Below are 22715 nucleotides of genomic sequence, written 5' to 3' on the forward strand. Positions count from 1 at the left end.
GGTCCAAAGACATGCATGGTAGGTTGATTAGCATATCTGGAAAAATTGTCCGTAGGGTGTGAGTGCGTGAGTGAGTGAATGAGTGAGTGTGTGTGCCCTGCGATGGGTTGGCACTCCATCCAGGGTGTATCCTGCCTTGATGCCCGATGACTCCTGAGATAGGCGCAGGCTCCCCGTGACCCGAGGTAGTTCGGATAAGCGGTAGAAAATGGATGGATGGATGAATTGACAGTCCTATATAACATTCTATAGACACTTTCAAAGCAACAACATAAACAAATGTTACTCCGCACCTTTCCAGCCTAAACCAACCAGTAAAAGAAGCGTTACTTAACGTGACAAAGTTGCATGACCTATGTGTGTGTACAATGAAATTCAACAAATTGTATATTTAATACAATTATTATACCATCAAATAATTTTATAAATTAAATGAACTATAACTAGTTATATTTTTAGCCACTAGCCAGAATGGTTAACAAACTCAGACCAGAGGTTAACTTCTGCCCAGATGCGTGCGTTTGATGAAACCGCCTATAATAACAATGCTTGGTTATGCTTTTGTTGGACAACATGCAACAAAGAACCCTTTCTTTTTTTGTAGACGTCTGGTGTCGATTTGCCTTATTTTCGCCTGAATGCTATTCACTCAGACATAATAATGCTTTGGTCTAAAAGATAGATTAAAATCAATGCATCATCTCCTGACTATAGAAACATCATATTTTTTGTAATTTCACTTTATAGATCTAACTATAGATTCTATGCATTGCAAGAAGGCTTTTATGCAACATTCATTCATCTCTTCAGTCCAAACAACATTCAGTCTCAATTCTCCAATAAGTCATTTGCTGTAAACACACCGTCCTTGAATATCCTTTGTCCCATCAAGTTAATGTCGATACTAACGCCGTTGCCAGCATTCTCTGTAGTAATGATAATGACGTTCCCACAGCGCACATGATGATATTTGGTTCACGGCTCATGGTGGTTGTAGCTCCACAGTGTAATTTATTCTGTTGTTTAATGTTCGTTTAAAAGACACATCGGATGCTCACCCCGCGGTGGCGTCCGCCTAACGACATCATCGCAGTTTAACGCAGGTTAACAGGGGCCAGAGGGCCCTTCGAGTCAGCTGTTAACCCTGCGTCACACCGCATGCAGTAAACTTACCATCGCCTCTGTTGCCATGGCTACCCACAGCAGGTTGCCAAGCGAGGACGGGTCTCTTTCGAGCAACGAATCCGGGAAGCTCAACACGGGAAGAAGCTCTACAGCTCGAAGATCCACAGCACAGAAAGTGCCCAAAGAGGAACAACACGTAAGAAATGGTGAGAACAAGATTCTCGTTGGTTCTTTCGTGAAGCCCAATGTGCTGTTGTAAGAAATTCTGTTTTAAAGTGTTTATGAATGTTTTTGCAATGTAAAGTGTGGTCCAAAAGTCTTAGAGAACCTTAAATATAATAACAAATATTTACAATTCATCAATAAATAATCAAATGTATTATTCTGTGTTTTTGGGTCACATGAAAAGAAATTAAATATATTTTACCATTTTACATGAATCATCATGTTTACCTCATGATGCATGATGTCATTAACTTACCAAACATTGAAAATATCTACAATTTACAAACAATCTTGCTGGTTGTATCACATTTCATAAAAAATGCCCAATTAAAGTTATATCTTTAAGACTTTATAGTAACATTTTACACTACAACAATATACTAAAATATACTATTAGACCCCCCAACCCATAAATAAGAGTTTGTTCCCTGTATCGGGCTAGTTTCTAGGCTTGCAGAGTATATACAGCGCAGCTGCGATCTTTACTGATCCTTTTCACTCTGCTTGTAATGTAATTTAAATTTTCATTGCATTGGTCTCCTGTGTCTTGTTGCAGACCATTACGATTCTCTAACCGGCTCTTTACGCCTCATCACCATCAAGCCTATGGCTGCCCCCCTCAACTATTCTTATCCGGACTCCTCCAATCACAGCCAGGACTCTGTCATGATGAATGGAGAGGTAAGTTTGCAGTCGTCATGGAGACAGGAAAATCTTATTTAAGAAGTTTTATTGTTAGTTTATGTACTGCACACATGCGTTATTGAGGGCCTGTCGGTACTCCCACAAGTTGGGTGAATTTTCCATTATATCTGAATGCCAGTCTTTCACAGAGTTTGTGCTGAAGTTGTACAAGTGTATCATGAAGAGTAAATGCATCAACATTTTATAATTTACTGCTTAGATGGCGACGGCCGGCTCCACCCCCCGGTGACGTCACAGACACTATGTTCATATTTAATACAGTCTATGGTCCACACCAGACATGACGCGTGACATTTAAAAAAGTTACTAATATAGAAGGTTCTGTGACACATTAGTGGTCTGGTTTGGATTTCATTTTCTAGATTTTATTGGAAATTATCTTTGAATTTTTTTTTACATTTCGATTTACCAATGTATTTCCAGTACATTAATACATTTCAATAACATTTCTTATGTAAAGAATTGACAACAATCAGTTTAAATAAAGAGGGTTTTCAATCAAAATTAAGAAAACATAATATATGTGTCAATAAAAATTTAAACTAACGCAATTTTTTTTTATTATGAAAGGAATTAAGAAAGCAGGGAGAACTCAAAATTAAAAAAATAACTTTTAAAACATATACACCACTGTAGGTCACATGTTGACAGCTCAGCCAATCAAATTAAACAGACATCATTTAAAAACAGTCGCCATGGCTCTGAGATACATATCTTAAGCTTTTTTATTGTCTAATGCGATATATCGACTAAATAACAAAGTTTACATTGTGGGATGAATTAACCTATCACTTACCAAAGCACTATTTTTGTACCATGTTTACATTTGTTTTTGCAGATTCTCTCACGATATCACACAGAAATGCCCCCAAAAAACGTTGCAGAATCTACTTAAGGGCAACTACTATGAGTTGCAAAAAATCAACCCTGTTTTATTGTTCTTTTCTAAAATCATATTTAATAACACATTACTCACCCACAGGTTAACTCGGGGCTAAAGCAGAAGTCAGACATCGAGCACTATCGCAATAAGCTGAGGTTAAAAGCCAAGAGGAAAGGGTACAGTGATGGTCCGGTCACCAGCAGCAGTGGGAGTGGCAGCAGTCACATGTACAGCCATCGAGACAGACTGAGACGTGAGAACGCTTCCCTGGACCTGGAGGATCTGCGAGGACCGACTGAGGACAGAAAGCCCTCCACTTACGTAAAGTATCGCAGGAGGTAGGTCATATAGGGGTATTATGAGTAAAAGCAACCCAAGAATACTCAAAGAAGATATTAAACATAATATTTGACATTGCATGAAACATGAGAAAACATAATTTCTACATGACAATACATTACTGTGTTAGTGAACATATTGTTTCTTTCAATCATGATAACCTTCAGCAATGCGCCTTGTTGCCTTGGCAACCAAATAGTTAGAACATTTTACTGAAGCTAAAACTAAAACTGCCTGTTCCTATTTGTGTTGCTTATAAATGACACGGTCTGATAAAATGGTGACTGGATAGCACAAGCAGATCTCTTGTAATGTCAATCACTATTCTGTCATTGGTAAATAAAAAGTTTCATATGTTAAACCAAGTAATGAGGCTAATATGTATTTTATGTTTATATATATATATATATATATATATATATATATACATACATATACATATGTATGTATGTATATATATATATATGCAGTATATATATATATATATATATATATATATATATACACACATGCATATACATATATGTATATATATATTCTCTTTCGTGCTGGAATGAACAAGAAGGGTGCGATTAATCGCGATTAAAATGTTAATCTATTGACGGCCATAAATAAAACACAATAAAAACATGATTTTTGATTTTTTTTTTTAAAAGAGTTATCTCATTTAGGAACGTATCTCATAGTTTAAAGGCCACAATGATGACAGAAAAGTTGGATGTTGCTTTAATGGCATTAAATATTTTGATTAAGTTAATGTGAAAAAATGTATCAAATGCATTAACGCGTTATTGTGTTAGTTAGCTGTATTTTTAAGATTAAAACAAAATAAAATAACTGCAATTTGGTTGCTATTCATTTGGAATGCACAATAAAAACAACATGATTTTTGGAAATATTTATCTCATTTTGTAACCAAACTCTTCATATATACATATACATACATATATCATATAGCCTAACAAAATACATAACATTAAAAGATAATATTTATCAGAATCAATTATTTAAAATAAAGGACTGTGTAATAATCAACCAAAATAAAATCCCAATTAATAATCTTAATATTACGTTTTCATTAGTGATTCTCACAGGGAGCCGGCATATTGGAGCAGGCAATCTCTGAATACCCCGAGCCCAGTGGAGGCAGAGATGGACATGTTAGTCATGAGAGAGAGATCCAGGAGGGGCATCCGAAACAGCGGCTACGATGTAAGTGCTGCCAACCCCAGTGCATCATGGGACCCCAAACACTAAAGCCTGCCTGCTTAAGAAGTCTTTCATTGTAGTCTTGATGTGCAGTGTGTGTCACTCACAGTTCAGGACATAATAAGAGAAAAACAACTTTTCCCTTTATACCAAGGACTATTATATTTAGCCAGACTTTGATCGGCAGAGAGCTTGTGGTGGTATCAGATTTTCAAACTCAGACATGCTTGCCCACCTCATCACAGAGCAGAATCCCATTAAATATAATCATGGGCCTGTTCAGTGATTTAAATTGGAAATTCGATAATGGATATTAGCGACGAATGTGCTGAGCACCTAAACTTGCCAAGCTTTGCGCTTTTAGGACAGACCTAATGAAGGGATAGTTCATCCAAAAATGAAAATGTGTCATCGTTTGTTTACCCTCACGTTGTTCAAAACCTCTATACGATGTGAAACACAAAACAAGATATTTTGAGAAAAGGTTCAGTGGTTTTGTGTCCATACAATGGAAGTCGATGGGAGCCAATGATGTTTGATTACCAATGTTTGTCAAAATATCTTCTTTTGTGTTCTGGTGAAGAAAGAAAGTCATACAGGTTTGGAATGACATGGGGGTGAATAACTAATATTCAAATGTGACATAACCCACTGTCTAAAAACCAGGGTGAGCCCGAGCCGTTCGAAGAAACAGATGTGGACCGCCTTCTCAGCTCTCTGGGTTTCGGAGCTGGCCACCAGGTCAAAGGTCACTCCGACTCGTCCACTCTGAGCTCCCAGCCGTCCATTGATGAAGTGAGACAGCAGATGCATCTGCTCTTGGACAACGCTTTTGGGCTGGCCTCCGCCGAGCCGGCACCAAGCAACCACCACCACCATCACCACCACCCTCACAGCTCCTACAACCCCAGCCACGGCAGCCCCTACATGGATGGAGTTACCAGCGCGCCCGGCACTATGAACCACCCCAATGGAGCTCTTCAGCGGGGCTCCTCGTTTGGGCCGGATATGCACCAGTGTAGCCTTCCCAAACCAGTGAGTGCTGTGCTTTGACGTGCACGTTTAAGTTAGGAATTTAGTTCAGCATTATGGTTGTGCATGTGGTACCGATGAGGCATTTGATTGGTTGTTGCGGTGGTAAATGGGTTGATGTGATTGACTCAACAGGGATTCAGGTTTACCCAGCTGCCTGATATGGGTTTGGGGTCCCCACCTCCCCTCATCCCCCCAAGAAGCGGAGCCCCACCTGGAACTTCACTAAGACGGTGAGAGAAACCTTAAAGATACAGATTTGTACTTATAAGTTGTGTTTTAGTCTACATATTTAAATCGTTTGATCTTTTTAATAAACACAAAATCACATCGTGTATATTAATACATACTTTGTGTTGTGAGATTGCAATGGCTAGCCTTCAATAAATGATGCTTTGCCGTCGACTGCATGTGTCGTGATGTGGTGCTGTGGTGATGTTGGCCACTGTTTCCCCCTAGTGGTGTGATCAGAGTATAACAGTGGCGGGTGCTGATCTTTTAAAGAGAGGAAGCTCATTTTCGGCCTAAATCATAAAAATTGTCCATTTATTTATATGTAAATTCTGCCCACCGTTCCTTTTCAAGAAAATGCTCTGTAACCCATGTCAAGAGACATGGCCAGCAGTACATTTTCTTTTTCACAGCACTTCCAGTCAGCCAGCTAACTTTGTCATACCAGGAGAGCTGAAAAGACCTTTTACTTTTCCCTATCTTTTGCACTAAATCAATCTTAGGTGTTGATCTGCCCTGCTGTTTAATTCTCCTCGTAAGGAAGACTTTCTAATGGCTTTGCCAAAATCAGGTCGACAATATAAGCACTGTCTGCCGTCGTGTGCAGTTTGCTAGCTGGCTAGTTCAGACTATATGAATTAATGAACAAACGATCTAATATATATATAGCCACAATTATGTTAAACTGAAACAATGAATATGGTGTGAAATTGTGTGAAATATATGATGAAGGTTGCAGCAGTTTGTCTTTCGACTACACATGCAAAATCCGCGATGGGACTGAGTTGGAAATGGAGACACAGAGTGATACGCGTCATAATCTGAAGACCACGCCCACACCAACCGTCTCTTTGCATTTCGAGAAGCTGCCGCCTCCTTGTCATTTATGATTTATAATTAAAAAAAATAAAAAATGTCTAAAAGCTGATATGTGACAATGTGTATAGCAAACAAGCGAAAAAAAAACAAGAAATACGTTTTTATAAGCTGTCGACCCCAAAAAACGAGCGTTTTAGGACATAAAAGTGGATTAAAAAGAGATGACAGACCCTCCAATCATCACGCAGACGCTCGGAGTCCGGGCCAGCCCACTCCTCTATTCATCCCAGAGACGCTGAGCGTCCGTGGGCGGGACGTAATCGCAGCATTATCCAATGACCGTCTTGTTTCTAAGCACTGAAAAAAACTCTTTAAAGCAGCCCCATTGAAGTCAATGGACGCTGGGCTTCAACAGAGTAATGCACTGTACGCTACGGGAATGAATGAGAAGGAAATCGAGTCAGCCGACCTAAGTAGCTGATTCTGAACGAAATTGTTTTCGTTCGAGATGAACGTGTTTAAAGGATTTTTAGTCAATAAAATGTTAACATAATAGTACATATATTTGACCATTCATTTTTTGACAATTATAGGGGAAGCTGAGCTTCCCTTGCAGTCTTAAAGAAATCGCGTCTGGAGTATAGCAAGACATCCTTGAATTCCTCATTTCTTGTTTCAGCTCCACACCAGACATGAGTCTAAAGCCCCGGGTCTCAGAGGCCTCTGAGATAAGTCAGCACAATGGCACCCCATACCTGCCCATCAACCGAGCTCCGTTCCCGGCTGTTACCGTCGATGAGTCAATGACAACCTACTCAGGTTAGACTTCGGCCAACAACCGTTTGCAAAACACTGAGATCTATTTTGATCTATATCATCGCTCCATCACTGTGACCCCAACATGATTCCAAAATGTCTCTTAAAAATGCAAAAAGTGTGCACAAGCAAACCGCATGTCAGGTTTATAGTGCCCTTAAAAAATCATTTGATAAATTGCAACTGCCATGAACAGACAATCTTTAAAAACAATCTGTAAAGAGAATAATTAAAAGTATTTATGGCACAGCACTGTACCTTTCCATTTATGGGTATTATTGGACTCTTTGCAGGAAACCCGATGACAGCAGTATACGCCATATCTGCCAACCGCCCTGGCTACTCTGATTACTTTGTCCTGTCTCCACCATCCTCCTACCGGAGTCCGTCTTGGATGTCTTACCCTCCAGAGCAAGAGGATCTTCCACGGCAGTGGAATGACACGGTAAAGGCAAGATCTGTTTACAGTACTAACATTTTATCACATCCAATGGCTTCTAATGTAACACAATAAATTGTGATGTCACAACCCTATATTTGTTAAACAAACATTTTTTCTGGTGCGCATCGGGTAACATCGTTTTCTTTTGAACATTTCTTGCAGAACCAATGTCACCTGGAGACCATCTGCTGAAACGGTTTCAAATGTGATGTTTGACAGACACAGGGTACCTTTAACTTTAACATTATTACCTATTCCATCTGACACAAGTAACTTTTCATTTATAAGAGAAATGCAACTCTTGTTTTGAAATCATTTCCTCAAAAAGAGTTATTGTTTTTCTTTTCTTATATTTCATTATATAATCTAATTCAAAGACAATCATACATTTTATTGTGTGGCTCATAATTTAGTTTTGTTGCAAACAAATGTTAAAACAACATTGTATCATTGTCTTTTTTAGGGTACCACCAAAAATAATTGTTGCCTACTCTGAAATTACGGATTCAGAAGCCCCAACTAACCTCGCGGTCAGCTGAACATCCAACCAGACCCATGAGCCACAAATCCGCCTGTCGGTCTTAGCCAGATGCAGCACCTGTTATTACCCAACATCCCTAGTGAGGGTCAATCGCAACCTGACGCAAACAGGTTCCCTCACTGGCCAAAACTGTGTTTTCTTAAAGCTTTTACAAATTAAGAAACAAGATGTTGTATCTTATGCAGGTGGTTATATGTGTTTCCAACAACGAGTTACTAATAATTGAAAACTAAACCACTTTTTTCTGTCTACGGCTATTCTAGCTTCATTAATGCCTATCTGTGTCTTTTGCTCTCATTCATGCATTTTTAAAGAAAGCAGGCGATTCTGTTTGTGCACTCTATATGGCTTACTTCAAAATAATGATTGAATGATGTAAAAGAAACATTTGGAGCGATGTAACATCTTATACTGTATCTACTGTAGTCACAACAAACATAGTGCTTTTTCTATTATCTCAAGAATGCCATCGTTTTTGCTTTATTAAAGTGTTTCACAATGCAGAAGCGATGAAAGGCACGGACCGCGTAATGAAAGTTTAGTCTTGGGAAGATAGCCATAGTTAAGTTGATAAGTACACTGGAAAACTAGTTCACGAAGCCAGATGCCAGGAGGATTGGGCTTGGCTTTTAAAAGCGATTCGTATTTTTACTAGCCATTTTGTAATTACCTAAAAACGAACTAAAACGAATATTTCTATTTTATTGCCATATAGGTACGAAAACACATATTTCGGAAATTAAACCTTGAGTATTATATCTGTTATATCAATATACAGCGTACACCAAAATTCTTCAAATTGACTTCCGATTAGAATATATTGCATATAGATCGAATTCAGACCTGTAGCTAAATTAGTGATGAAATAATCTCTCAGTTGTAAGCAGGACAGTGTTACAAGAGTAACACGTGGCATGTGTTCTTAAGAGAATGGTTCTAATGCATGTAGTCTGGACATATGAATATTAAGGGCTTTGTATGTGAAGACAGTCCCATATTTTCTTTGGGCAGTTATAGAAGGGAATATTGTATAAAAGCAGACATAAACCGCAGAAGTATTTCATTAAATAGTTGCTGCCTGTCAATGTACTTTTTTGATTCAGGCCATTTGCATATTAAATGTCTTTTGATGACATCATCAGATTATGAAGATTGCAAAAGCATTACATAATGCGTTGTGTAAATTGTTCGAAATGCCACTACTGTTTGATTTTTGTTGAAATGAACGTCGTCCTTTTATTTTGGTGGTGCGGGGATGTGCAAATATAATAACTCGAATCACTTTATTGTTCCTTTTTAAAGTGTTTTCTTTTCATATTTTTATATTAATCGAATCACCCTTTTGGCCAACAACTGAGGACATTCTGCTCAAATTGTTTCCGATGTAAAATATTGTGCTTCAAATGTAAAACAAAGAAACAAACGGAAAAAAAAACTAAGCAAAACGAAAAAAAGCCTTGTTGTGAACTTATGTGAGAAAATTGTGTAGTGTTCATTATGTGTACTTCATCATAACAAATAAGATGTTGACATTTTGTCCCGCTTATACAACACTAAACTTCAGATGTACTGTAAATTTCCCTTTGTTACTGTACAATGTATGTTTTAAATGGTATATTGTTGTTTTTCTTGCTTATTATTTCCCTTAGCATAATGTAAAATAACCATCGTTATAATGGTTTAACACTTCAAAGGACTCATTTTTGTGGGTTAAACACTGAATCATATCTAATAAAAACTTAAGAAATATTTGATCATGATAAAAAATGATACACATGTCTGAAATGTGGTCTATGTTGTTCTAGGTTCCAGTTCATGTCATGAGAAATCCAATTTTCATTGATATTTTGTGGCGAGCAAAGATAATGTCATATTTTAAAACTTTAATAATTTAATTCATTATTATAACATCTTTACTGATTTTCATTACAAATACCATTATGAACCATCAGCTGTTTACCATCAAACTATTAAGGGTCCTTCATGTGCTGTGTTGGACCTTTTTCTAGTAGGATTTGATGGTGTTCCATTGGTTCTTATCTACCAGATAACATCCCACTCACAGAAGCAAACGCATTTCTAATAGAGACCCTCATAGTTTCCGTTTATACCGATAAAATGTCCCATTATATAACCATTCAATCTATTTTTCAGCAGGTCTGCCTAGAGATAGGCTGCTTGCGGTTCTCATCCTGTCCACTAGAGGGCAGCTCCAGACTTTTATTTCAGAAGTTCACCCCGAATTTACTGTGCACCAAACTCATCGAAAGTAGTCCAGATGTTGTATAATGAATACAGGTTTAATTCACATTTTGTAGAGATTTTCTACCACAATCTTATTCTATGTTTGGGCTACGGCACATCACCCTACTTTCAACAATGTAAATTCTAGTCTCCATGGTTTCCATTACACATCCTAATATGAGCCATTAGGTCATTACTATAGACCACTTTGCAAGATGTAAACGCTGGTCCAGAAGCACTACCGGCTTCATCATTAATTTATTTAATGTGTTTATTTAAGTAGTTTTTTCAATCTTTAAATTCTTACTAAATACTAAATCTTAAAGATTGGATTTGTTTTATTCCAAATGATTATACAGTAGACAGTTTCTATTGAAACCAATAAAATTCCCATTAAAACCATTAAGTCCATTAGAATTTCTGTGAGGGATTCTGTTGTTTTTAGGAGGACTTTTAGATGTTTCCCTAGTTGTAAAGAAGAAGAGGGAATTGACAAATATGATGTAAATGTGTTCCACAGCAAAATGTAGAAAACAAACTAATAATGAAGACGAATCTCTCTTTTGGTATTTTGTATTGGTAATATAAATATTAATAATATAAAATAATATATTACTAACAGTATTGAATGGTATTTGAACATATCGTATTTTTGTCAACTACCCATAGATGCACAATTCTTAGCACAGGAGATAGAGCTTTGTATTTACAGTTAATGTGAATAGCACAGGTCAGATAATTTGGTCTTGTTTAATTTTATTATAAATAATTTCTCACTTTAGTATTCATAGAAAGTTTGAGACAATCTCTTGCTCTCGAGAAACAAATGAGATCTTGTTTGTCGATTACCAAATGTCCAAGACGACCCTAATTGGACAACAACTATCCACAGATACAGACTGAGGACTGTCAAGAAATGTGCCATAGATCATTCCTAAGTGCCATCTTTCCATTGTTTGCTGATCTTCGGGTTTGTCACGCATGTTTGGCCCCAAAGCTAGCTGGCTTGTGACCCCCAGACAGAGCAACAACTTTACATTAGGAATGGTCTACAGCTATTGCACTGTTGTCAAGGGTGTAAATAAGCGTTTGGAGCTCTTTCAAGCTCTGCTGGCTCAGCTCATGCGGTCTGCCTGGGAGACCTGGTGTAATAAGAGATATTTAATCGCCTCTTTCAGTAATTAATGTGCAATCACTGCAAGGAAAACAAATGGGAATTGCACAGCACTCTGCAAACGATCGAGTGGAGATCAGCCACTCTTGAGGATTTACGTTTCAGCAGAGAGAGAAAAAATACAGTTGAACGCCAAGCAAATATGGCTAAAGTGATTCTAAATTAGGAAAGCCACAAAGCGGCATAATGTAGATGCAAGCATGCATTTTTTAACATGTTTGGGGAAGTAAATACTTCATTCGGATCCCCGAGGCCTCTTACATTAAAGTGGGGATGTAGGTATGAGAGGTAGCGATACTATTAACCAAAGATGTTTACATTTGAAATTTGCCAGAAGGGTGTTTGCATTTTAAGTGGCTTCATTTGGCACCGTGCTTGTATTTCTGAAACCCATAAAAACTACTTGAATCGGTTAAAACGCAACACATAAAATTTACCCTGTGTTTAATTGCTGCACTTTTTTAATATTTAATATTCACGCAGCTGTTTTGGAAGCTTATAATCTATTCAGTTTTGAATCTATAACCTCAGGATCTTCAGGATTTGCTTTTTTCCACGGACACAAACTTTCTAACTTTTAACTGAGCATGTCTAAGATAAACCTGAGGGAAAGACTTCATTTCCATATCCAGAATTTATACTCCGATTTTTGGAAAGCTGTGACTTCTTAACCTGAAGTTTCATAATTCAACAAACTAGAAGGCAGGTTAGCAGTCTAAATCTAAAAACAGCTTTGCTTTGTCATATATGCAACTTAACAATTTTCTAAGAATTATTCACGACAGCTTTAAAGGAATAGTTCACCATAAATGGTCCCCATTGACTAGACCCATGTATTTATTCCTATTATGGAAAGCCAATGGGAACTGTTTTTTGTGTGAGCTATTCCTTTATAGGTATAGTTGACCCAAAAATGAAAACTCTGTCATTGTTTATTCATCCTATTGTTGTCATATCAAACATGCATGACTTTCTTTTGTGGAACACAAAAAAGTGCCCCTGAATCTGAGATTTTTAGATTGGCTAGAATGCATGAGCTTCGGTCAGATTTTATTAATGATCTCTCTCGACTCCTGATATTTACATTTAGTCATTTAGCAGACGCGTTTATCCAAAGCGACTTACAAAGAGTTACGGAGCAACAAGTGATATGTCATACAGGAGCTATAATACATTAGGTGCCAATACAAAGTTACTGGTTTCAACAAAAGCTAGACCAGTACCTGTTTAGAGAAAGGGTTATTATTATTATTTTTTCTTCATTTGTCTGTCAGGTATTCACAGAAGAGTTGGGTTTCAAGTAGTTTTTTGAATGTTGTGAGAGATGTGGTTGACCGGACAGAGTTAGGAAGAATGTTCTACCAGGAAGGAGTTGTGATGCAGATTGAGCGGGAAAGCGATTTAATGTCCTTATAAGAAGGCAATACAAGACGGCGCTGGTTTGCTGAACGCAAGGATCTTGATGGGGTGTAGGAGGGTGTGAAAGTAAGGCAGTGCAGATCCAGTGATAGTCTTGTAGGCAAGCATTGGTGACTTAAATCTGATACGGGCTTCAACTGGTAGCCAGTGGAGAGAGATGAAAATGGGAGTCACGTGAGCCTTTTTGGGCTGTTGGAAGACGAGGCGTGCTGCTGTGTTCTGAATCAGCTGGAGCAGTTTGATAGCCTTTGCAGGAAGACCAGCAAGGAGAGCATTGCAGTAGTCCAACCTTGAGATTACCAGGGCCTGGACAAGGAGTTGTGACGCATGCTCAGTGAGAAAGGGTCTAACCTATTTCATGCATTATATTTCTAAAATGCAGTTGCCATTATATGTTCATTCCAGATGATCATAAACAGGAACTTTTTAAAATACCACACGTAAATCTAAACTTGGTGATTTGGAAAGCCTACAGTTATAATCCACCGTTAATGCTTCTCTAGCTGAGTGCTAATGAGACCTGTTGAGACTTTCAGTGATGTGAGATAAGGAGCTCATTAGATGACTCTCTGGACACTGGGGAATCTATGTCTTAGCTGCTCTTTGTGGACGACTATGAAGGAGTTCCTCACCACCCAAACGCCTCCTCGGGTAGACAGCGGGTCACTTTAACAACCTCTATGTTCTTTGTATTTCTTGCAGTATGCGACTGTATGCTTGACAACCATTCTATAAATATATACTCAATGAAGCATTCAAAACATTAGTTGTGATCTGTATGTCCACAGATATGCTGTGGTATGCAGTGATGGTTTCCTTTAATGTATAATAGGGATGTAGATATAATTTCGATACGACAAAAATTTTCGTCAAAGATTTTTAAGATATGACATCTATGTAAATGTACTAGTTGAGCTGCCAATACTTGTGATTTTTCCTTAATTTCTGGATTTAACTGCTTTCAGTCTATGTTTTTTTTCATTAATTTATAATGCATTTTAATTACTAACAGACCTGTTCAGTTTTTATTACTAAGAAGGTTCCATTAAACCTGTAATATGATCAATTCTATAACATGTAATAACGAAAATGTCATAAAAAGTTGTTGATGATTTGTATATAAATATGAAATAAGTTGAATTTCAGTTTCATATATATCACAACATTTGAAAGAATGTTTGAATTGATAAAATTGATAGATACATTGCTGTCAAATCGATTAATATCGATGAATCAATCCCAAATAAATGTATATTATATGTGTGTGTTGCGTGTATATTTATGCATAAAAATCAAATGTATATGTTTAAGAAATATATGTAATATATATATTAATACATCTTATAAATGATACTTTAAGTTTATATATTGACATAAATATTTATTATAAATATTGTGTGCAGTTATATGTATCTATGTGTTTATATACATATACACTCATATATATTATATATATTACATATTAACACAAATATTTGTGTTGGAATGGATTAATTCTGATAAATTGACAGTCAACTGAACATTATTCAATCTTTCCCTAAAGCGAACAGTGCAATGCTTAAACCCTGTTTTAGTCAAAGTTTTCTAACGTCCCATTATAGTTCAAGTCTTAAGCCAAACAAGATCTGACTGAAAAAGTAATTATTCACTGTAAACTTTCATAAAGAAATATTTGAATCCGAACCCCAGGATGGTTGAGTAAGTGTCGCTGCTGGAGTCAGGGCCTGGAGAACATCTCATTAGATATAAAGTGGAACAAAAGCTGAATTAATGAACGTGGCCGATTGCTGTGACTTCTCTCAGATCTCCAATCTGTACCCATCTCTCCAGCAGATCACAGCCGATCGGACGTTTGTACGAGGCAGTTCAAACCCTTGTTTTGGCAGAAGTAATTCCATTTGGGTTCTCCTGGAGGGCTTATTATCAGAGACCCATCTACTAATACGAAGGCAAGGCTATAATTATAGTTCAATATACCTGGCAGAGCTACATCTCTGATTAAATTGTGGAAGTACAAAATGAGGTTCTAGGGGAGAATGAGGTGGAGAAATGGAGAAGAGAGGGAATTTGGAAAGTCGAGTTTGGGGGAATGAATGTTTTTAAGCATAAAATTTAGCGTGCACTCGTCCCTGAGCTAAATTGGTTTTATTCTGATTGACAGGGCTTTTCATGAATTAGAAATTGTGTTGTGTCCATAGGGAGTTCTGTCCTTTTTGCGTTTGATTAGATGTTTTTTCTTGTTGTTGTTGCGGTAAGTGTGGAAAATCAGAAGATGGTTATCGTGGCTGATTTTGATGAGTTCATTACCCTCTCAGAAATCAGATTGCTTAATCTTCAAAACACGGTTTCATCAGCGTAACATTATCAAGTTGTTTATGCTGTTTTAAAAATTTACAAGGCTTATTGCTTCGCTCATGCACCGATATGCACTTCACAGTCAGTCTGTGATGCCAGCAAATAATTAAATAAAAAGAGTCAAGGTGGGAAACGTCTTGGTTACGTATGTAACCTCAGTTCCCTGATGGAGGGAACGAGACGTTGTGTCGAGAACGACAGATGGGGTTCGCCCTTGAGAACCAATCAACTCTGACTACTATAGAAAAGGCCAATGAAATTTGGCGAATGCAATTTGCATGCCGGGCTCCGCCCCCGGAAATCCGGTATAAAAGGAGGCCGGCGTGCAGCATTCACTTACCTTTGTTCTGAAGAGCCTGAGACCTCTCAAACTGCAGCAGAATACGATACGTGTTCGTGGCATAAGGGACACAACGTCTCGTTCCCTCCATCAGGGAACTGAGGTTACATACGTAACCAAGACGTTCCCTTTCTGTCGGTCTCTCGACGTTGTGTCGAGAACGACAGATGGGGTTGCCTATGGAAAACGCCACAACGCTGTATCGCGTCACAATCTCTAGCGAAGCGACGGTAACAAGCCTGGGCGTGTCATCTCGAAGCTTTCGTGAGACTGTAACCTTCCAGTGTGGTGGTCGGGGGGTTCCAGAGCTTTCTTGGAGAAAGATGGGTACAGCCCTGACCGGTAACTTTCACGGACGGGGCCTTAGCTCTCTATAGGCGAGAGGCCGTCCAGATCAGTTTACACCGGGTAAGCGCGACTCTTAATCAGAGAAGCGCTACAGAGGCCACCTCCTACCCGTGGGGAGGAATATGGTGGATATAGGTATGGTCTCGTCCTTGGAGGAGAACGCATGGAACGTGCGGACTGAGTAGTTAACCGCGAGGTGGAGGCCCACCTGGGGAAGCTCATGGGTTACCAGGAGTGGGAACCATTCTCATGAGGATACATCAGACGGAACAGCCCACGGAGGGGGTGTTACAGACGTCCGGTAGCACTAGGTCCGGTTAGAGCTATCTGTGATAGCTCACATGGTATCCCGGCCTAAGGGGGAAGGCTGCTCTGCCCAGCCAGCCCCCAGGGGGTGCTTGTTTGGTGATGGATGGAATGCCTATTCTTAACCAGTGTCTGGGTAAGAAGGGAGGCTGGTGAGGTACCAGTTTCTTAGCGATGTGTTCGGGTAAGAAGAAAAGGTAAATAGCACACTGACCCAACCTGTTAGAGGGTGGAAAGGTGCTTTCGCAGGCATACGCCCCCCCGGATGCCAGTCCTACATGTCGCCACGCAGGACGTGGGCTGACACCGGGTTTACGCGAAGGTTGTTAACCCTTGCGAAGGTGTTTGGGCATAGCCCAACCCGCAGCTCTACAGATGTCTGCTAGAGAGGCGCTTCTGCCAGTGTCCAGGAGGTGGCTAAACTCCGTGTGGAGTGAGCCCTCACTGCCAATGGGCATGGGAGATTCTGAGATCGGAATGCCGTCGTAACGGCGTCCACGACCCAGTGCGCCAGCCTCTGTTTGGAGACAGCCTTCCCCTTCTGCTGTCCTCCAACAGACACGGAGCTGGTCAGAGCTTCAGAGCTCTGCGTGCGGTCCAGTACGTACTGGACACAACACTAATCGGGTTGGGTCTTCCTCCCCTATGGGGAGCGCCTGCAAGTTCACCACTTGGCCCCGGAGGGAGTAGTGGGAACTTCTTGGGCACGCATCCGGGCCTGGGTCTCAAGATAACGTGAGAGTTTCCAGGGCCGAGTTTAAGGCAATCCAGGGACACGGAGGATGCTCGGTGGTCCCCTACCCTCTTGAAGGAAGTGAGCGCCGTCAGGAGGGCCGTCTTACTCTATGAGGAAGATCGGAACCTCCGAGGGGCTCTTTGGGGGGCCCTGAGGCTCCCCAGGACCACTTAGGGTCCCAAGAGGGTATGGAGCGGAGATGAGGCGGATTCCGCCCTCTCGCTGCTTAGGAACCTGGTGACCAGGTCGTGTTGCCCTAGAAACTTTCCACCGACTGAGTCGTGATGAGTGGCAATAGCGACTACATACACTTTCAGTGTGGAAGGGAGATGTTAGTCTCCAGTCTCGTGAGGAGGGGAACACAATCCTGATCAAGCACCTCAGTGGGTCTTTCTCGTTGAGAAAGACACCAGGACGAGAAGAGGCACCGTCTAGAGGCGTGTAACCGCCTAGTAGATGGGGCCCTAGCCTGGGTGATGGTCTCAGCCGTATAGGGGGAGTAGCCATCTTAGGATCTTCTCGTCCCGTCTAGAGACCAGACATGGGTGTTCCAGAGGTCTGATCTGGGATGCCAGAACGTGTCCTTCCCCTGAGAGAGCAGGTCCTCTGTCAGGGGAATGGTTCAGGGGGAGTCGCTGTCCAGAGCATCGGCTCTGAGGCCAAGTGCGGTTAGACCGGTGTGGTGTAACCAATAACACTTGGTGCTCCTGCTCCCTGACCTTGCACAGAGTCTGTACAAGAAGGCTCCTGGGGGGGGAAGGTGTGCTTCCGCCCATCCCGCGGCCAGCTGTGCGCAAGGATATCCGTGCCGAGGGCAGGGACTATCAAGCGGGCAAATGGTGGTGTTACGGGAGGTGAACAGGTTTTACCTGGGCCTACCCGAACAGCCTCCAAATGAGCTGGACTGCACGGGGGTGGAGTCGCCACTCTCCACGAGGCATAAACTGGCGAGAAAGCACGTCGGCTGTCTAGTTCAGTTTGCCCGGGGTGTGTGGCCTGCAGGGAACGAGTCACCTGTTGACTCCACCGGAGGAGGCGTCGAGCAAGTTGTGTTTAGCTGCTGTGTGCGAACGCCACCCTGACGATCTGTATTCGCTACAGCTATAGTGCTGTCCTCGGAACAGCACGTGTATGTCTCGCACGAGAGGCCGTAGCCTGCTCAGTGCAAGTAGCATAGCCCACAACTCTTGGCAATTGATATGCCAGCGCAGGCGGGGGTTCGTCCAACACCCCACCTGCGTGCCCGTTGCACACTACACCGCACCCCTGCAGGGAGACTTCAGTCGTCACCACGACCTGCCTCATAACCTGCTCAGAGGGACCTGAGTCCGTCGAAAAAGTCATAAAGACTAGGGGTTATGGTGCGTCGGCAGCAGGGCGGCATCACCATGCGCCTGCTGCCGGTGTGCCACGCTCTCCTCGGAACTCGACTCTGAAACCAGTGTTGGAGCGGTGTCATGTGCATCAACTCGAGGGGTATTAGCCCGCGAGGACGCCATGTGTCCCAGGAGCCTCTGAATTGTTTCAGGGGGACCGCTGTCTGCCTAAAATGTTCATTTCAGACAGTTCAACACTGGTTGGGCACAACTGCGGACAGGTGTGCCGACATGGTGACAGAGTTGAGTTCCATACCGAGAAAGAGGATGCTCTGCACTGGGGAGAGCTTGCCCCTCTCTTGGTTGACCTGGAGTCCCAATCGAGCTAGGTGCCGGAGCACCAGGTCCCTTTGTGTACATAACAGATCTCGCGAGTGTGCCAAGATAGGCCAGTCGCTGAGATAGTTTAGTACCCGCTCGCCTTCCTCCTCTCAGGGAGAAAGGGCGGTCAGGGACAGACCGAAAGGGAGGACTCTGTACTGATATGCCCGCCTCTCGCACGCGAACCGTGGGAACGGCCGGTGTCGAGGAGGATCGAGACATGAAAGTAAGCGTCCTTCAGGTCGATTGCCACGAACCAATCCTGACACCTCATAGATGTCAGGACGCGCCTCTGTGTGAGCACCCTGAATGGCAGCTTGTGAAGGTGCTCTGTTCAGGGTACGCAGCCTTTGGGGGCAACCCGCCGTCTTTCTTGGGAACGATGAAGTGCGGGTGGTGACCCACTGAACATCTTGGTTTTGAGGGACGAACTCGATGCCTGTTTTGCCAGAAGGGTGGTGACCTCTACCCGAAGTACGGAGGCGTCCCTGCCTCTGACAGAGGGAGAGATGATGCCCCGAAACTTGGGTGAGTCTCTGGCGAACTGGATCGAGTAACCAAGACGGACCGCCCTCATTAGCCAGCGAGACAGTGTGGGCAGCTCTCGAGCTCCCAGGGACTGTGACAGGGTGACCAAGGGGACGGTCTGCTTCATCATTCCCACGGGGGGTGGTTCGTCGGCTGGCGGAGCTAACCATGTCGCGGGGAGTCCCCGGAGGGAAGGTTTTTGCTCCGCCTGCTTACCTGCCTGGCGGGACAACGGCACGCACTGTCGGTTTGAGAGTGGTGACGGCTGTCGTATGTGTACGACCTCACGCCTCGCCAGGGTGTGAGGTCGGTTCGCCGAGCACAGTCCAGTGGAGTGTGCGATCGGCTGCAAGTAAACCCGGGGAGAACAGAAAACTCAGTGAGTAAGTGGGCGCCAAGCCCTAACAAGGGCCCGGCTTTGGTGACGAGGCAGGAGTCGTCCCGTACCGACCGATCAGAGCCGTGGCTGTGAAGGTTCGGGCCCGATGTTGTTCTCCCTGGGGTCTTCCCGTCAGTGTCCCTTCTCGCGAGGAGGTTGCTGACGGGGTGGAGGTTTCCCCCTCGACCTCTGCTTCCGGGGTGCCGCCTGTGGGGGCACAGGAACCGGAGCCGATGTCGAAAGGGTCCTGGGTTGCAGGGAAGCAGACGTCACGTGAGATCTCGGAGGCCTGTAGGCGGCCGAGTCGCGGCGTGAAAAAAATGTGGTTAATTGCCACTGTCTGCTTCGCCGTCAAAAAACTGCTGAGCGCAGTCCTCGACGGTGTTACCAACAACCCACCCTGCGAGATGAGTGCATCAAGAAAGCGGACTTCCTTGCTGTCACTCTTCTGCACAAGGTATAGCCGGGGGTGTCTCTCCTGGACCACTACCGTGGACATCGTCCGACCCAGGGCCCGTGCCGCCGCCTTAGTCGCCCGTAGAGCGCTGTCAGCGGTGGCACGGAGATCCTGCATTATACCCGGGTCGGCCTTACCCTCGTGGAGCCCTCTCAACGCCCTGGCCTGGCGGACCTGCAGGATGGCCAAGGCATAGAGAGAGGAGGCAGCCTGGCCCGCAACATCGCAAGCTTTCGACACCAGTGATGCCGAAGTCTTACGTGCTTTGGACGGTAGGAGTGGTCGATCCCCCCCCAGGTGGTAGCCGTCCGCGGCACAGGTGCACCGCAGGCGGACGTTCCACCCGGGGGATCTCGACGCAGTCCTTGGCTGCCTCACCATCGAGGGAAGTAAGGGAGCCGGAGCTGGTTTCACTGGAACGGTCCGTGAGTGGAGCGTTCCAAGTTTTACACAGCTCCTCATGCACCTCCGGGAAAAACATGGCACCCGGGGTGGGCGCGGTTTGCACCGCGCACCGACCTCGGGAACCACGTATCCCCGGGTTAGCACGGATGACATCACTTCTGCTTCCTCCTGAACTCGACCGCTGGGGGTGGAGTTTGGATTCGGCAGAGTCGGATGCCAGTCTCCCTCCGATGCTGCGAGCGACATCTCATCTACGTCACACATCGTTTCCGAGTGTGTGCGTGAGGATCCGGACGGTATGCCACCGCCGGTTGGGGAACGTTCAGAAGAGCGAATCGGGGTGCGATCGGCCCGTGAGCACTTGGCTGGCGGGTTTACGTTCGCAGAGTTCCCCGTATCACTAACGCTGCTAACGTGGGTGGTCATCGGGGCCGTAGCCACAGATGTCACAGCCCGGGTAGCAGACGAAATGGTGGCTGGTTCCCGTAGGAAGACAGCCACCCGTGACCGCAACTTCTGAATGACAATCTGCCCGCAGTGCAGGCAGATGTGTCAACGAACGCTGCTTCAGTGTGCTGGACGCCCAGACACCTAATGCAGCGATCGTGTCCATCCCCCTCCTCGATGAGGGTGCCGCACCCAAGAGAACAGCGGGACATGCCGCGCTGGAGAATGCTCAGTCAGTCCTGAAAAGGACTTTTAGAAAAAATCTCTAACACCTCCGGAACCGCCGAGACGCCCAGGGGAAGGTCGCTGCAGGAAGGGACGATCCGCTGTAACACGTCGTAGCACCAGCGTGTAGTTGTAGAGGATTGAATCCTGAGTTGTACTCATGAGCGATGGCTCTGAAGAACAAAAGGTAAGTGAATGCTGCACGCCGGCCTCCTTTTATACCGGATTTCCGGGGGCGGAGCCCGGCATGCAAATTGCATTCGCCAAATTTCATTGGCCTTTTCTATAGTAGTCAGAGTTGATTGGTTCTCAAGGGCGAACCCCATCTGTCGTTCTCGACACAACGTCGAGAGACCGACAGAAAGGGAACTAGAAGTGTTCTTCTGAGCTTTTTTCTCATATGTTCCAACAGAATTGGAAAACCAAGAAAGCTAAGAAATTTTATCAAATATCCGGCCACTAATTTACATGCCTGTAACAGAATGGCCGTGTCTGCGCCCCGGGCTGATACTCGCTGGGGGAATTGCAGGTCTGCAGTTTCCGTACAGAGCACAAGTGCAGCATCAGCAGTCTGTGAGCTGTAGACGCGCTGTCTTCTGTTTCTCTTATCTCACCTCTCGCACTCTCTGAACACCCTCAGAGAGCCATGCCGGCAATGCAGGTACACATTTTAAAATCATTACTGAAGACTAATGGCAGACACAACAGCCCACACAGAGAACACAAAGACTGCTGATCTGTTTTGACTTGACAGATGCTATTAAAAGGACTGTTAGGAGTTATTTGCGTGCTGGGTGAAGGAATATAATTATTCAGGAGGGGGCGTAGTTTTGGTGTGCTATTTAAGGTAATAAACGCATACAATTGGAGATTACCATGACTTTGACCGTTCTTTAGCAGAATTATTTTCCCAGTCATGGTTGTTTCTGCTTTGTAAAGACCCCTACTAGTTTAGTGTGATTATATATGAGACTTTTTTAAAGGTGTGTGAAATTTAGTGGCCACTAGCGGTGAGGTTTCGAATTGCAACCAATGGCCTTCTCCACCGCTCACACTTCCCTTTCGAAGCAGTACGGCGGATGACACATGGCTGAGATGTCATCACATTTTGGCTTCTTTGTTGAAGGAGATAACGTATTTACGAAACACGCTCTCCTAGAGCAGTTCGCCGGTTTAGGGCTATTGTAGAAACAACATGACGAATTCCATGCAATGTGTATACATAGAAATAGCTCATTCTAAGGTAGTTAATACATAACGACTCATCATGGAAGGTGAATCTCAATGA

The 22715-nt window shown here is 43.1% G+C and overlaps 1 protein-coding gene across 1 annotated transcript in view; it reads left to right on the top strand.

The window, feature by feature from the left end:
* Positions 1–10137, top strand: part of kiaa1549la (KIAA1549-like a) — a 39449-nt gene extending 29312 nt beyond the window's left edge. Inside the window, 10 exon segments of the mRNA XM_056740287.1 lie at positions 1204–1331; positions 1907–2031; positions 3038–3276; positions 4360–4489; positions 5153–5521; positions 5654–5751; positions 7248–7387; positions 7678–7835; positions 7989–8052; positions 8290–10137. Coding sequence (XP_056596265.1) covers positions 1204–1331; positions 1907–2031; positions 3038–3276; positions 4360–4489; positions 5153–5521; positions 5654–5751; positions 7248–7387; positions 7678–7835; positions 7989–8018 — 1417 coding nt within the window. The 3' untranslated portion in view covers positions 8019–8052; positions 8290–10137.
* The last annotated feature ends 12578 nt before the right edge of the window (positions 10138–22715 follow it).

The sequence above is a fragment of the Triplophysa dalaica genome, chromosome 24 (assembly GCF_015846415.1).
Source record: "Triplophysa dalaica isolate WHDGS20190420 chromosome 24, ASM1584641v1, whole genome shotgun sequence".
Classification (NCBI taxonomy): domain Eukaryota; kingdom Metazoa; phylum Chordata; class Actinopteri; order Cypriniformes; family Nemacheilidae; genus Triplophysa; species Triplophysa dalaica.